Genomic DNA, 14,885 nt, shown 5'->3' on the forward strand with positions numbered 1-14,885 from the left:
TGTGGGGGGACACAGGGGACGTGGGGATGTGTGGGGACACGGGGGACACGGGGGATGTGGGGGACATGGGGATGTGGGGGACACGGGGGACGTGGGGATATGTGGGGACATGGGGGACGTGGGGGACGTGGGGGATGTGGGGACACAGGGACGTGGGGGACGTGGGGGATGTGGGGGACACAGGGGACGTGGGGGATGTGGGGGACACAGGGGACGTGGGGGACACGGGGATGTGGGGGACATGGGGCACGTGGGGTCATGGGGGGACAAGGGGGGACACGGGGGACGTGGGGACCTGGGGGGACCCCGGCGTGCCTGGCGGGTTGCCATGGTAACGGCTATGATTGGGGGGGGGTCTCCCCGTGGTACAGGCCTAGCTGGTCGCCATGGTAACGGGGAGGGGTGTCGCTGGGCTGTTGCCATGGCAACCCTGAGGGATTCCGCGGTGACCTCATGAGCGGGGAGCGATGGGGGGGGGGTGTCACCCTCGTGGGCTAATATGATCTCATTAATATTAACGAGGGATATTAATATTCATGAGGCCATTAGCAACCAGCCAGGCCCTTAGCAACGGGACAAGCCCCACCCTGCAGGCCATCCCTCCATTCCATTGGCTGTTAGCCTGTCAGTCACGGAGAGAGGCGGGGCTAGGAGCTCCTCGCTCCTTATTGGCTCTGCCCCGCCTTAGAGAGGTGGCTGTGACCGCTCATTGGTAAGTGTCGCTGCCTATCACCCAATTCGGGGTTGTCCGGCCTCTCATTGGCTACAGCCTGCTGCCAATCATCACGCCGCGGCGGGCTACGTCCTAGCGTCCGCTCCGATTGGCGTTTTGGCCCGTCCCTCAGGTTCGCGGCCGCTTATTGGCTGTAGCGACGGCGCGGGGCGGGCCCGGGCGGGGCGGGCGCCGCCGCGGCGGAGGGCGGAGGAGACGAGAGGAGCGGACGGAGCAGCCCCGGCCCGGCGAGAGCGGCCGCCCCGGCCCCGCCATGGAGGACGGAGTCTATGGTAGGCTCTGAGGGGGTGCGCGGGGGGAGAGGGGCCATTTGCCCCCGGGGAGGGGGCGCGAGCGCTACGGTGGCCGCGTGGGGCCAATTCCGACGGGGAGGGGTGGTATGTGGTCACGTGAGGGACCCGCAGCATTACCCCGGGGAGAGGTCACGTGACGAGACCTCACCACTCCCGGGGGGGGGGGGGGGGGGCGCAGTGGGTGGAACCATTCAATGGCGGAGGGGGTGGGGATGATGTGTGGATGTGACTTTTCAGGCCACGCCTCCTTTCGGCCAGGCCACGCCCCCTTATCAGCCCGCCCCGCGCGTGGAGTTGCATGGGGGCGGGGTCTAAGGGGAAATGGGTGGGGCTAACGGCATGGGGGCGGGGCCTCGGTGGATGGTACTTGAGAGAAAGGGGCGGGGTTGTGTGGTTGAGGCGGGGCTTAAGTAAAAGGAGGCGGGGTTATGACCAAGGGGGCGGGGTTAGGGCCAAGGGCTCATGACTCTGGGGCAGGGGGCTGTGTTCTGGGGCAGGGGCTGGGATGGGGCGGGGCCTCCGCGAAGGGGGTGGGCCCAGTGCTAGTGGGCGGGGCCTCTGGGCAGGGGGGCGGGGCTGTGACCTCCCTGGCTCCTCCCCCCTGCCCCCCAGTACCCCCCGACCTGACGGCGGAGGAGCGGCTGGAGCTGGAGAGCATCCGCCGGCGCAAGCAGGAGCTGCTGGGGGAGATCCAGCGGCTGCGGGAGGAGCTGAGCGAGGCCATGAGTGAGGTCGAGGGGCTGGAGGCCAACGAGGGCAGGTACCCCCTAAATATGCCCCCCCCGGTACCCCCAAATACCCCCCCCCCGCATCCCCAAATACCCCACCACCACCCCAAAATACCCACCTGAGCCCCCAGGGCCCTCAAATACCCCCCTGAGACCCTAGACCCCCCCAGGACCCCAAATACCCGCCTGAGGCTCCCAAATACCCCCCCCATCCCCAAATACCCCCAGCACCCCAAAATACCCACCTGAGCCCCCAGGGCCCTCAAATACCCCCCTGAGACCCTAGAACCCCCCCAGGACCCCAAAACCCACCTGAGCCCCCAGAACCCCCCTCCAGGGCCCCTAAATACCTTTCTAGGACCCTCAAATACCCTCCGATGCCCCCAAGTACCTCTCCAGGACCCCCAGATACCCCCTTGGCACCCCCAAATAGCCCACTGAGGCTCCCAAATATCCCTCCTGGACCCCAAATACCCCCTGAGACCCCAGAGCCCCTAAATACCATTCCAGGACCCTCAAATACCCCCGATGCCCCCAATACTTCTCCTGGACCCCCAATTACCCCCTTGGCACCCCAAATAGCCCCCTGAGACCCCAGAACCCCCTCCCAGAGCCCCTAAATACCCCTGGGACCCCTAAATACCTCTCTGGGACCCCTAAATAGCCCCCTGATGCCCACATGTACGCCCCTGGACCGCCACATAACCCCCTGAAACCACAGAAACCCCCGCCCCCCCCCCAGGCCCTCAAATATCCCCTGGACCCTCAAATACCCCCTCTAAGACCCCAGACTGCCCCCAGGCCTCCAAATACCCTTTTGGGCCCTGAAATAGCCCCCTGAGACCCCAGAAACCTGCCCAGGGCCCCCAAATACCCCCTGAGACCCCCAAATACCCCCTGGACCTCAGATACCTCCCGAGACCCCAGAACCCCCCCCAGACTCTCATATAACCCCTCTGAGACCCCAGAAACTCCTCCAGGGTCCCCAAATACCCCCTGATGCCCCCAATACCTCCACTGAGACCCCAGAAACCCCACAAGGATCCTCAAATGCCCCCTCCCCAAGACCCTAGAACCCCCCAGACCCTCAAATACCTCCCCTGAGACCCGGAAACTCCTCCAGGGCCCCCAAATACCCCCAGACACCGGCTCTGGGGTCCCCTGTACACAGAGACCCCCTTCACCCACCAAGATGTACCTCCCCGGGCATGGGAAGCCCCCCAAAACCTGGCCCTGAGACCCCAGCATACCCCCTAGTGCATGGGGTGGGCTCAAACACCCTGAGGACCCCCAAATCCACCCCAGGGCCCCTAAACACCAAGGTACCCCCCCAGGGGCTTTGGATCTTCTCAGCCTCTCTTAGGGCCCAGGGGACCCCCAAAACCCTCCCCCAGCACCACCCCCTGACTCTGGGGTTCCCCAAAAATCCCCCCCAAGTTTGGGGGGCCCCCCCCTGACTCTGGTTTAAACCCCGACTTCAGCAAAACCCTCCAGAGGAACCGAAAGATGGGGATGGGCCGCAAGAAATTCAACATGGACCCCAAAAAGGTGAGGGGCTCCCGAAAGCCTGGGTCCCCCTTTGTGTGGGGGGGTGGGGGGGGGGGTGTTCCTGGATGCCTGGGTCCCTGATGTTTTTGGGGTGCAGGGGATCCAGTTCCTGGTGGAGAACGAGCTGCTGCGGCACACGGCCGAGGACATCGCCCGCTTCCTCTACAAGGGCGAGGGGCTCAACAAGACGGCCATCGGCGACTACCTGGGCGAGAGGTGGGGCTTCCTGAGGGGGGGTGGGGCTTCCTGAGGGGGGGCGGGGCTTCCTGAGGGGGGTGGGGCTTCCCCAAGGGCCACACCCACCCCCCCAGGAGATAGGACCAGCCCCTTGGGTTAAGGCTAGGGAAGGTCTGGGTGATTGACAGTGTGGTAGGTGGGGCTTGAATGGGTGGGGTTTCTCTGTGGGTGGGGTCTGGTGGTGATTGACAGCTTGGCTTCGCATAGACACACACTCTTCCCCAGGGAGGAGTTCAATATCGGGGTGCTGCACGCCTTCGTGGACCTCCACGAGTTCACGGACCTCAACCTGGTGCAGGCGCTGAGGTGGGGGTCCTGGGGGTCACTTATGGGGCTGGGGGGGGGGAACGACACTTGTGGGGCTGGGGGCCTTTGGGAGCCAGCCTAGGGCCCTGGGAGGGAATTTGGGGGCCTTTTGGGGGTTGGGAGCCCTTTGGGGGCCATTTTGAGGCCCTGGGAGGCTGTTTGGGAGGTTGAGGGGCACTGGGGAGCCTTTGGGAGCCAACGTGGGGCTCTGGGAGGGAACTTGGGGGCTTTTTGGGGGTTGGGGGCGTTTTGAGGCCCTGAGGGGTTCCTGGGGGGCTATTTGGGGGCCAGGGTGGTCTTTGGGGGCTGTTCTGAGGGGCCCTGGGGGCTTTGGGGGGAGTATGTAGGGGTCCAAGGAGGGTTAGGGACATTGGGGGGGTTGGGGGTCTGGGGATCCCTCAAAGATTTGGGGGAGGGGGTCACATGGAGGACTATGGGGGATTTGGGGGGATCTGGGGAGGATCTGGGGGATCTGGAGGATTTTGGAGTCCCAGGAAGGACTTGAGGGATCTGCGGGAGGATTTTGGGGGCCCCAGGGAGGATTTTGGGGGTCCCAGGAAGGACTTGAGGGATCTGCGGGAGGATTTTGGGGGTCCCAGGGAGAATTTTGGGGGTCCCAGAGAAGATTTGAGGGATCTGCTGGAGGATTTTGGGGTCCTGGGGAGGATTTCAGAGCCCCATAGAGGATCTGGGAGGGCACTGGGGGGCTCTGTGGAGCTTTGGGGGGGTGTTTGGGGTGCGGTGGAGGATTTGGGGTGCGGTGGAGGATTTGGGGTGCCCTCCCCACCCCCAGGCAGTTCCTGTGGAGCTTCCGGCTGCCGGGGGAGGCGCAGAAGATCGACCGGATGATGGAGGCCTTTGCCCAGCGTTATTGTCTCTGCAACCCCGGCGTCTTCCAGTGCACGGGGAGGGGGCTGCGGGGGGGTCCTGCTGGGCGGGGCTCTGCCCCTGGCTCCACCCCCCTGGCCACACCCTGCCACACCCACCCACCCTCCCCTAGTGCCTCTCAGTGGGCCGGATGCCTGGGTCCCCACTGCCACACCTCCCCCCCCCCCCCCCCCCATGACCACTCGGATTCTGGGATCCCCCCTGGGGTGACCTGGATGTTGGGGTCCCCTGTGGCCCCCCCCCAGGCTGCTGGGCTCCCCTGCACCCCCCAGCCGGGGTTCTGGGGTCCCCCATGCCCTCCCTGTCTCTTGGGGGTCCCCTGTGCCACCCCCCGGCTGTGGGGGTCCCCCATTCCCTTGTTCCCCCTCTGGCTGTTGGGATCCCCTGCACACCCCTGCGCTGTTGGGGTCCCCCATGCCCCCCCAGGCTCTCGGGGTCCCCCAGGCTGCTGGGGCCCCCCATGCCCCCCAAGTCACCTGGCTGTCGGGGTCCCCCATCCCCTTGGATGCTGGGATCCCCCCGTACCCCAGTCACCTGGATGCTGGGGTCCCCCATGCCCCCCAGGCTTGTTGGGGTCCCCCTAGGCTGCTGGGGCCCCCCATGCCCCCCAAGTCACCTGGCTGTCGGGGTCCCCCATCCCCTTGGATGCTGGGGTCCCCCGTGCCCCCAAAGTCACCTGGATGCTGGGGTCCCCCATGCCCCCCAGGCTCTCGGGGTCCCCCAGGCTGCTGGGGCCCCCATGCCCCCCAAGTCACCTGGCTGTCGGGGTCCCCCATCCCCTTGGATGCTGGGATCCCCCATACCCCCAAAGTCACCTGGCTGCTGGGGTCCCCCGTGCCCCCCGGGCTGTTGGGGTCCCCCATGCCCCCCAGGCTGTCGGGGTCCCCCAGGCTGCTGGGCCCCCCATGCCCCCCAAGTCACCTGGCTGTCGGGGTCCCCCATCCCCTTGGATGCTGGGATCCCCATACCCCCAAAGTCACCTGGATGCTGGGGTCCCCCGTGCCCCCCGGGCTGTTGGGGTCCCCCATGCCCCCCGAGGCTCTCAGGGTCCCCCAGGCTGCTGGGGCCCCCCATGCCCCCAAGTCACCTGGCTGTCGGGGTCCCCCATCCCCTTGGATGCTGGGGCCCCCCATGCCCCCAAGTCACCTGGCTGTCAGGGTCCCCCCATCCCCTTGGATGCTGGGATCCCCCGTACCCCAAAGTCACCTGGATGCTGGGGTCCCCCATGCCCTCCCTTGTCTCTTGGGTCCCCCGGGCCCGCCCCGGCTGTGGGGTCCCAGTGACCCCCTGCCCCCAGACACGTGCTACGTCCTCTCCTTCGCCGTCATCATGCTCAACACCAGCCTGCACAACCCCAACGTGCGGGACAAGCCCTCGGCCGAGCGCTTCGTCGCCATGAACCGCGGCATCAACGACGGCGGGGACCTGCCCGAGGAGCTGCTGCGGGTAGGGCGGGGCCCGGGGGCAGGGGCCTGAAGGGGTGGGGCGGGGGCGGGGCTGGAAGGGAGGGTGGGGGCTTGGGGGTGAGGGTAGAGAGGCAACAGTGATGGTGGGGAGCTGCTGGGGGGCGGGGCCTGTGGTGGGTGTGGCCTAAAGGGATGGGGTCTGGAGGCGGGGCTTGAAGGGAGGGCGGGGCCTTAGGGGTGAAGGCAGGGAGGGGTCTGATGGCAGGGAGCTGCTGGCGGTGTGGTCTGGGAGGGGGTGTGGCCTAAAGGGGTGGGGTCTGGAGGCGGGGCTTGAAGGGGGGGCGGGGCCTTAGGGGTGAAGGCAGAGACCTGTTGGGGGCGTGGCCTATAGTGGGTGTTGCCCAAAGGGGTGGGGCCTGGGGCAGGGCTTGAAGGGAGGGTGGGGCCTTAGGGGTGAAGGCAGGGAGGGGTCAGTGATGGCAGGGAGCTGCTGGGGGTGTGGTCTGGAAGGGGTGTGGCCTAAAGGGGTGGGGTCTGGAGGCGGGGCTTGAAGGGAGGGTGGGGCCTTAGGGGCGAAGGCAGAGACCTGCTGGGGGTGTGGCCTATAGTGGGTGTTGCCCAAAGGGGGTGGGGCCTGGGGCAGGGCTTGAAGGGAGGGTGGGGCCTTAGGGGTGAAGGCAGGGAGGGGTCAGTGATGGCAGGGAGCTGCTGGGGGTGTGGTCTGGGAGGGGGTGTGGCCTAAAGGGGTGGGGTCTGGAGGCAGGGCTTGAAGGGAGGGCGGGGCCTTAGGGGTGAAGGCAGAGACCTGTTGGGGGCGTGGCCTATAGTGGGTGTTGCCCAAAGGGGGTGGGGCCTGGGGCAGGGCTTGAAGGAGGGTGGGGCCTTAGGGGTGAAGGCAGGGAGGGGTCAGTGATGGCAGGGAGCTGCTGGGGGTGTGGTCTGGAAGGGGGTGTGGCCTAGAGGAGTGTGACTTGAGTGGGTGTGGCCTAGAGGGTGTGGCTTGATGGCATGGAGGTGTTGAGGCAGAGAGCTGTATGGAGGGGGTGTGGCCTAGGGGCGTGTCTCTGGGTGGGGTTTGTGGCTCTGGGTGGAGCTAGGGGATGTGGGTGGGTTTGTGGGTCTGTGGGTGGGGCTATGGAGTGTGGGTGGGGCCTGTGACTGGGTGGGGCTTGTGGCTCTGGGCAGTGCCATTGGCTGTGGGTGGGGCTTGTGCTGCTGTGGGCAGGGTCAGTGACTGTGGGCAGGGCTTGTGGCTCTGTGGGTGGGGCCAGCTGCTATGGGTGGGGTCAGTGAGTATGGGCGGGGCTTGTATCTCTAGGTGGGGCCCTGCTGTGGGCAGGGCTTGTGGTGCTGTGGGTGGGGTCAGTGACTGTGGGCGGGGCTTGTGGATCTGTAGGTGGGGCCAGCTGCTGTGGGCAGGGCTTGTGTTGCTGTGGGTGGGGTCAGTGACTGTGGGCGGGGCTTGTGGCTCTCTAGGTGGGGCCAGCTGCTGTGGGCAGGGCTTGTGTTGCTGTGGGTGGGGTCAGTGACTGTGGGCGGGGCTTGTGGATCTGTAGGTGGGGCCAGCTGCCGTGGGCGGGGCCAGGGGCTGTGTACAGACCTGGAGCTGGGGGGGGGGGGACGGGACACATGACAGTGCTGCCCCGTGGAGTGGGTGTGGCCGAGGTGGGCGTGGCCTGCACCTGACCCCACCCCCCTCCACCCCAGAACCTGTATGAGAGCATCCGCAGCGAGCCCTTCAAGATCCCCGAGGACGACGGCAACGACCTGACCCACACCTTCTTCAACCCCGACCGGGAGGGCTGGCTGCTCAAGCTGGGTGAGCCACGCCCCCTCCCTGGCCACGCCCCCTCCCCGGCCCCACCCCTCCCTCTGGCCCTGCCCCCCCAGACGCCTGGGTCCTCTCTGTTCTCTGTCTCTGTCCCCTCTGCGGCTGCCCTGGGTCCCTGCTGCAAGGACCAGTCTCCCCCAGTGCCCCCCAGTACCTCCCAGTCCTGCTCAGTCCCCCCCAGTATTCCTCAGGGTGCCCCCCAGTCCCTCCCAGTGCCCCCCTGGACCTTCCCAGTGCCTCCCAGTCCTATCTAGTCCCTCCCAGTATTCCCCTGCATACCCCCCAGTACCTTCCCAGTCCTTCCCGGTGGTCCTCTGGACCTTCCCAGTACCCCCCAATGCTTCCCAGTGCCCCCAGGTGCCTCCTGGTGCCCTCCCAGTGTCCCCCCACCTTCCCCCACTGTCCCACTGGGTTTTTCTCGTACCCTCCCAGTCGCCACCAGTGCCTCCCAGTGCCTCCTGGTGCCCCCAAATGCCCTCCCAGTTCTTTCCCAGTGCTCCCCAGTTCCCCCAGGGATTCGGGGGGGAGGCGTTCCCATGTGGACGTGACTGACGTTTCCTCTCTCTCTTCCTCCGTCTGTCTGTCCCTGTCTGTCCCTGTCTGTCCCTCCCCGGCCCCGTGACCCCCTCCCCCCCCGGCCCCCCCTCCCCTTGCTGCCGACGCCCGGCCCGACCCCCCAGGAGGTACGTACTGGGGTGGGGGTGGGGGAGCAGCACCCAGGGACACCCCCCACCAAAAAACCCACTGTGCCCCCCCCCCCCAAATCCCAGCATGCTTTGGGGCTTCCTACGATGCTCTGGGGCTTATGCCCCCCAATCTATCTGCCCCCCCCCCAATCCATCCCCCACCCCAATCTACTCCCTCCCTCCCCCCCGCCCCAGTTCCCCTTGGAGCCCCCCCACAATCCATGTGGCTCCTCGGGGACCCCTGAGGACCCCCCCGCCCCCCCCCAGCCCCCCTGAGCCCCCCTGTCCCCCAGGTGGGCGGGTGAAGACATGGAAGCGGCGCTGGTTCATCCTCACCGACAACTGTCTCTACTACTTCGAATACACCACGGTGAGAGCCCCCCAAATCCCCCCCGGGGTCCCCAAATCCCCCCGGGGTATTCTGACCCCTCTGCCCCACCCCAGCCCCCAAACCCCTGTGAGACCCCTGAATCCCCAGGGTCACCCCCTACCCCCTCTGATGACCCCTAGTTCTCTCTGGGGCCCCCAACCCCTCTGGGCTGACCCCCCAACCCTGCTGGGGTTCCCCTGGGGCCCCCACCCCTGGGGACCCCAAGGGACCCCCCATAACCCCTAGGCTCCCCCTCTGACCACCCTGGACCCCTCAAGGGACCCCCTCATAGCTCCTGGCCCCCCCCTCCAAGCCCTCCAGGGACCCCCCTGAGTCTCTGGGACTCTCCCAAGCCCCCTGGGGACCCCTCCTGAGCCCTTGGGGGCCCCCAGACCCCCCAGAGACCCACCTAAGCCCCTGGGGGACACCCCTTGGACACCCCAAGGACCCCCTGGGGCCCTGAACCCCTCCAGGGACACCCCTGAGCCTCTGGGGCCCCCAAGCCCCCTGGACACCCCCGGGGACCCCCTGAGCCCTTGGGGGACCCCTGACCCCTGGGGCCCCCCAGACCCCCAGGGATCCCCAAGCCCCTGGGGGACACCCCTTGGACCCCCCAGGACCCCTGGGGCCCTGGACCCCAGGGACACCCCTTGAACCCTTCCAGGGGCACCCTGAGCCTCTGGGGCCCCCCAAGCCCCCTGGACACCCCCGGGGACCCCCTTGAGCCCTTGGGGACCCCTGACCCCTGGGGCCCCCCAGACCCCCCAGGGACCCCCAAGCCCCTGGGGACACCCCTTGGACCCCCCCAGGACCCCTGAGCCCCTGGGGCCCTGGACCCCTCAGGGACACCCCTTGAACCCTTCCAGGGACACCCCTGAGCCTCTGGGGCCCCCCCCAAGCCCCCTGGACACCCCCGGGGACCCCTCCTGAGCCCTTGGGGACCCCTGACCCCTGGGGCCCCCCAGACCCCCCCAGGGACCCCAAGCCCCTGGGGGACACCCCTTGACTCCCCCCAGGACCCCTGAGCCCCTGGGGCCCTGGACCCCCCCAGGGACACCCCTTGAACCCTTCCAGGGGCACCCCTGAGCCTCTGGGGCCCCCCAAGCCCCCTGGACACCCCCGGGGACCCCTCCTGAGCCCTTGGGGGGGACCCCTGACCCCCAGGGCCCCCCTGACCCCTGTGCCCCCTAACCCCCCAGGACAAGGAGCCGCGGGGCATCATCCCCCTGGAGAACCTGAGCATCCGTGAGGTCGAAGACCCCGCAAGCCGGTGAGCCCCGCCTGTCGTCGTCCCCCCCCCGGCGATGTCCCCTGCCCCTGTGGGCTCCCCCGTGTCCCCCATCTCCTTCTGTCCCCCCTACCCCCCATGTGTCCCTTTGTATCCCCAGGACCCCCCATTTTGGGGGGCACCCGTGCCCCCATCTCCCCCTCCACCTGCCCCCAACAAGGGGGTCCATTGCCCCTGGGGCCCCCAAACCACCCCCTCTCCCCAGCCCCCATTCCCCCTGTCCCCGTGTGTGTGTGTGTCACCCCCATTTCCCATGTGTCACATGTCCCCTGATCCCCAGGACCCCCCCAAATTTTGGGGGCAGCCGTGCCCCTCATTACCCCCTCCACCTCCCCCAACAAGGGGTTCCACTGTCCCCACCCCCCCAATCCTTCTGTCCCCCGATCCCCCACTCCTCCATCCCCCATGTGTCCCCCCATCTCCCCCATCCCCAAGACCCCCTCAAATTTGGGGAGCACCCGTGCCCCCCACCTCCCCCTCCACCTCCCCCAACAAGGGGTTCCACTGTCCCCACCCCCAATCCTTCTGTCCCCCGATCCCCCCACTCCTCCATCCCCCATGTGTCTCCCCGTCTCCCCCATCCCCAAGACCCCCTCAAATTTGGGGGCACCCGTGCCCCCCACCTCCCCTCCACCTCCCCCAACAAGGGGTTCCACTGTCCCCATTCCCCCCAATCCCCCACTTGCCCATCCCCCCACGTGTCCCTACATGTCCCCTGATCCTCAAGCCCCCCTCCCTTAAATTTGGGGGGCACCCGTGCCCCCATCTCCCTCTCCATTTCCCCCAACAAGGCGGTCCGTTGCCCCCATCCTCCCCCATCCCCCCATTCTCCCCCATCTCCCAACCCCCGCCCGCGTCCCCAGCCCCCGCTCCCCCCAGCCCCCAAACCCCCCGGCCCCCCAGCCTGACGTGCCGCCCCCCCAGCACTGCTTCGAGCTCTACATCCCCAACAACAAGGGGCAGCTGATCAAGGCCTGCAAGACGGAGGCGGACGGGCGCGTGGTGGAGGGGAACCACGTCGTCTACCGCATCTCCGCCCCCACCCGCGACCAGAAGGACGAGTGGATCAAATCCATCCAGTGAGCACCCCAAAACACGCCCCCCGGGACCCCCCAATCCTCCTCGGGACCCTCAACCCCCCCCCCACCCCGGGCTCCCTATGGAGTGGGGATGCAGCAAGATGCTGTGGAAGATTTGGGGGTCCCAGGTGTGTCGGGGGGACACAGGGAGAGCGGGCACTGCAAACCCACCCTCCTGGGGACCCCCAAATCCTCCAGGGACCCCCACATCCTCCTGAGGACCCCCAACCCCCCCTGGGACCCCCAAATCCTCCTGGGGACCCTCACCGCCCCCCCCACCCCGGGCTCCCTATGGGGTGGGGGTGCAGCAAGATGCTGTGGAGGATTTGGGGGTCCCAGGCGTCTGGGGGGGACACAGGGAGAGCGGGCACTGCAAACCCACCCTCCTGGGGACCCCCAAATCCTCCGGGGACCCCCAAATCCTCCTGAGGACCCTCAACCCCCCCCCGGGACCCCCAAATCCTCCTGGGGACCCTCGCCGCCCCCCCCACCCCGGGCTCCCTATGGGGTGGGGATGCAGCAAGATGCTGTGGAGGATTTGGGGGTCCCAGGCGTCTGGGGGACACACAGGGAGAGCGGGCATTGCAAACCCACCCTCCTGGGGACCCCCAAATCCTCTGAGGACCTTCACCCCCCTTCTGGGACCCCCAAATCCTCCTGGGGACCCTCACCGCCCCCCCCACCCCGGGCTCCCTATGGGGTGGGGATGCAGCAAGATGCTGTGGAAGATTTGGGGGTCCCAGGTGTGTCGGGGGGACACAGGGAGAGCGGGCACTGCAAACCCACCCTCCTGGGGACCCCCAAATCCTCCGGGGACCCCCAAATCCTCCTGAGGACCCTCAACCCCCCCGGCACCCCAGATCCTCCTGGGGACCCTCAACCCCCACCCCGGGCTCCCTATGGGGTGGGGATGCAGCAAGATGCCATGGAAGATTTGGGGGTCCCAGGTGTCTCGGGGGGACACAGGGAGAGCGGGCATTGCAAACCCACCCTCCTGGGGACCCCCAAATCCTCCAGGGATCCCCAAATCCTCCTGAGGACCCTCAACCCCCCGGCACCCCAAATCCTCCTGGGGACCCTCACTGCCCCCACCCCGGGCTCCCTATGGGGTGGGGGTGCAGCAAGATGCTGTGGAGGATTTGGGGTCCCAACGTCTGGGGGACACAGGAGAGCGGGCATTGCAAACCCACCCTCCTGGGGACCCCCAAATCCTCCAGGGACCCCCAAATCCTCCTGAGGACCCTCAACCCCCCAGGACCCCAAATCCTCCTGGGGACCCTCAACCCCCCCCCCCCCGGGCTCCCTATGGGGTGGGGGTGCAGCAAGATGCTGTGGAGGATTTGGGGGTCCCAGGCGTCTGGGGGGGACACAGGGAGAGCATTGCAAACCCCACCCTCCTGGGGACCCCCAAATCCTCCAGGGACCCCCAAATCCTCCTGAGGACCCTCAACCCCCCCGGCACCCCCAGATCCTCCTGCGGACCCTCAACCCCCCCCCCACCCCGGGCTCCCTATGGGGTGGGGATGCAGCAAGATGCTGTGGAGGATTTGGGGTCCCAGGCATCCGGCCCCTTACTGGGGGGGTCCCAGGTAGAGGGGGCACCCCAAAACACCCAGGGTCATGCAGGTAGTGGGGGGGACCCCAAAACTCCCCCCCCCCAGGCCTCCCTATGGGGTGGGGGTGCGGCAAGAGGCTGTGGAGGTTGGGGGGGTCCCGGGCGTCTGGGGGGGACACAGGGAGAGCATTGCAAACCCCACCCTCCTGGGGACCCCCAAATCCTCCAGGGACCCCCAAATCCTCCTGAGGACCCTCAACCCCCCCCGGCACCCCAGATCCTCCTGGGGACCCTCAACCCCCCCCACCCCGGGCTCCTATGGGGTGGGGATGCAGCAAGATGCTGTGGAGGATTTGGGGTCCCAGGTGTCTCGGGGGACACAGGAGAGCGGGCACTGCAAACCCACCCTCCTGGGGACCCCAAATCCTCCGGGGACCCCAAATCCTCCAGGGACCCTCAAACCCCCCCGGCACCCCCAAATCCTCCTGGGGACCCTCACCGCCCCCCCCACCCCGGGCTCCCTATGGGGTGGGGGTGCAGCAAGATGCTGTGGAGGATTTGGGGGTCCCAGGCGTCTGGGGGGGACACAGGGAGAGCGGGCACTGCAAACCCACCCTCCTGGGGACCCCCAAATCCTCCAGGGATCCCCAAATCCTCCTGAGGACCCTCAACCCCCCCGGGACCCCAAATCCTCCTGGGGACCCTCAACCCCCCCACCCGGGCCCCCCTATGGGGTGGGGATGCAGCAAGATGCTGTGGAGGATTTGGGGGTCCCAGGCATCCGGGCCCCTTACTGGGGGGGTCCCAGGTGGAGGGGGCACCCCAAAACACCCAGGGTCATGCAGGTAGTGGGGGGGACCCCAAAACTCACCCCCCCCCCCCAGGCCTCCCTATGGGGTGGGGGGTGCTGGTATCACCCTATGGACTACCCCGGGGGACCCGGGTGTCTGGGGGGGGCACGGGGGGGGTCGCAGAGGGAGAGGGTACCCCAAAACACCCTGGGGCACCCCAAAATCCTCCGTGGTTCCCCCCCCAGGGCAGCGGTGAGCGTCGACCCCTTCTACGAGATGCTGGCTGCCCGCAAGAAACGCATTTCGGTGAAGAAGAAGCAGGAGCAGCCCTGAGGGGGGGGGCCGGGACCCCCGGGACCCCCCCCCCGGGACCCCCCAGGACCCTGAGGGACCCCCTGGGACCCCCCTGGACCACAAGGGACCCTTCTGGACCACAAGGGACCCTCCTTGGATGGCACGGGACCCCCCTGGACCACACGGGACCCCCCCCAAGGACACGAGGGACTCCCTGGGGACCCCCCCTGCTGCAAGGGACCCCCCCCAGGACCACAAGGGACCCCCCCAAGGACACGAGGGACTCCCTGGGGACCCCCCCAGGACCACGAGGGACCCCCAAGGACACGAGGGACTCCCTGAGGACCCCCAGGACCCCCGAGTCCACGAGGGACCCCCTGGACCACACAGGACCCCCTCAGGACCACGAGGGGACCCCCAGGATTATGAGGGACCCCCACAGGACCCCCTGGGACCCCCCAGCCATGAGGGACCCCCAGGACCCTGAGGGACCCCTGAGATGACCCAGCACCCCTCCAGAACCACAAGGAGACCCCCAGGGCCCCCCAACCCCTCAGGGGACCCCCCGGACCACAAGGGCCCTTGAGGGGCTCCCCAGACCTTGAGGTGACCCCCCCCAGGACCGTGAGGGCCCCCAAACCACGAGCAGACCCCCAGGACAACGTCGGACCCCCAAACCGTGAGGGGACCCCTGGGACCCCAAGCCCCCCAACCCCTCAGGGACCCCTGGTACAATGTGGGGACCCCCTGAGCCCCCAACCCCCTTGGGGGGGGGACACACACGGACACAGCCCCCCCACACACGTGTGTGCACACACACACCCCCCACCCCCCCCATGGGGCACACGCGTG

The 14,885-nt window shown here is 67.7% G+C and overlaps 2 protein-coding genes across 2 annotated transcripts in view; both read left to right on the top strand.

The window, feature by feature from the left end:
- Positions 1-888: 888 nt before the first annotated feature.
- CYTH2 (cytohesin 2) lies at positions 889-14,377 on the top strand. The gene is given in 12 exon segments (XM_072847776.1): positions 889-1,005; positions 1,639-1,786; positions 3,236-3,302; positions 3,400-3,518; positions 3,765-3,845; positions 4,639-4,750; positions 6,030-6,179; positions 7,847-7,958; positions 8,950-9,026; positions 10,226-10,309; positions 11,239-11,393; positions 13,985-14,377. Coding segments are annotated over 12 exon segments (1,212 nt in total). The 5' UTR covers positions 889-986; the 3' UTR covers positions 14,073-14,377.
- Positions 1,739-14,885, top strand: part of RPS9 (ribosomal protein S9) — a 56,177-nt gene continuing 43,030 nt past the window's right edge. Inside the window, exon 1 of the mRNA XM_072847772.1 lies at positions 1,739-1,742. The gene's annotated coding sequence lies outside the window, so the exon portion shown is untranslated. The remainder of the gene's footprint in view (positions 1,743-14,885) is intronic.

Source organism: Ciconia boyciana, chromosome 28, assembly GCF_034638445.1.
Source record: "Ciconia boyciana chromosome 28, ASM3463844v1, whole genome shotgun sequence".
Lineage (NCBI taxonomy): Eukaryota > Metazoa > Chordata > Aves > Ciconiiformes > Ciconiidae > Ciconia > Ciconia boyciana.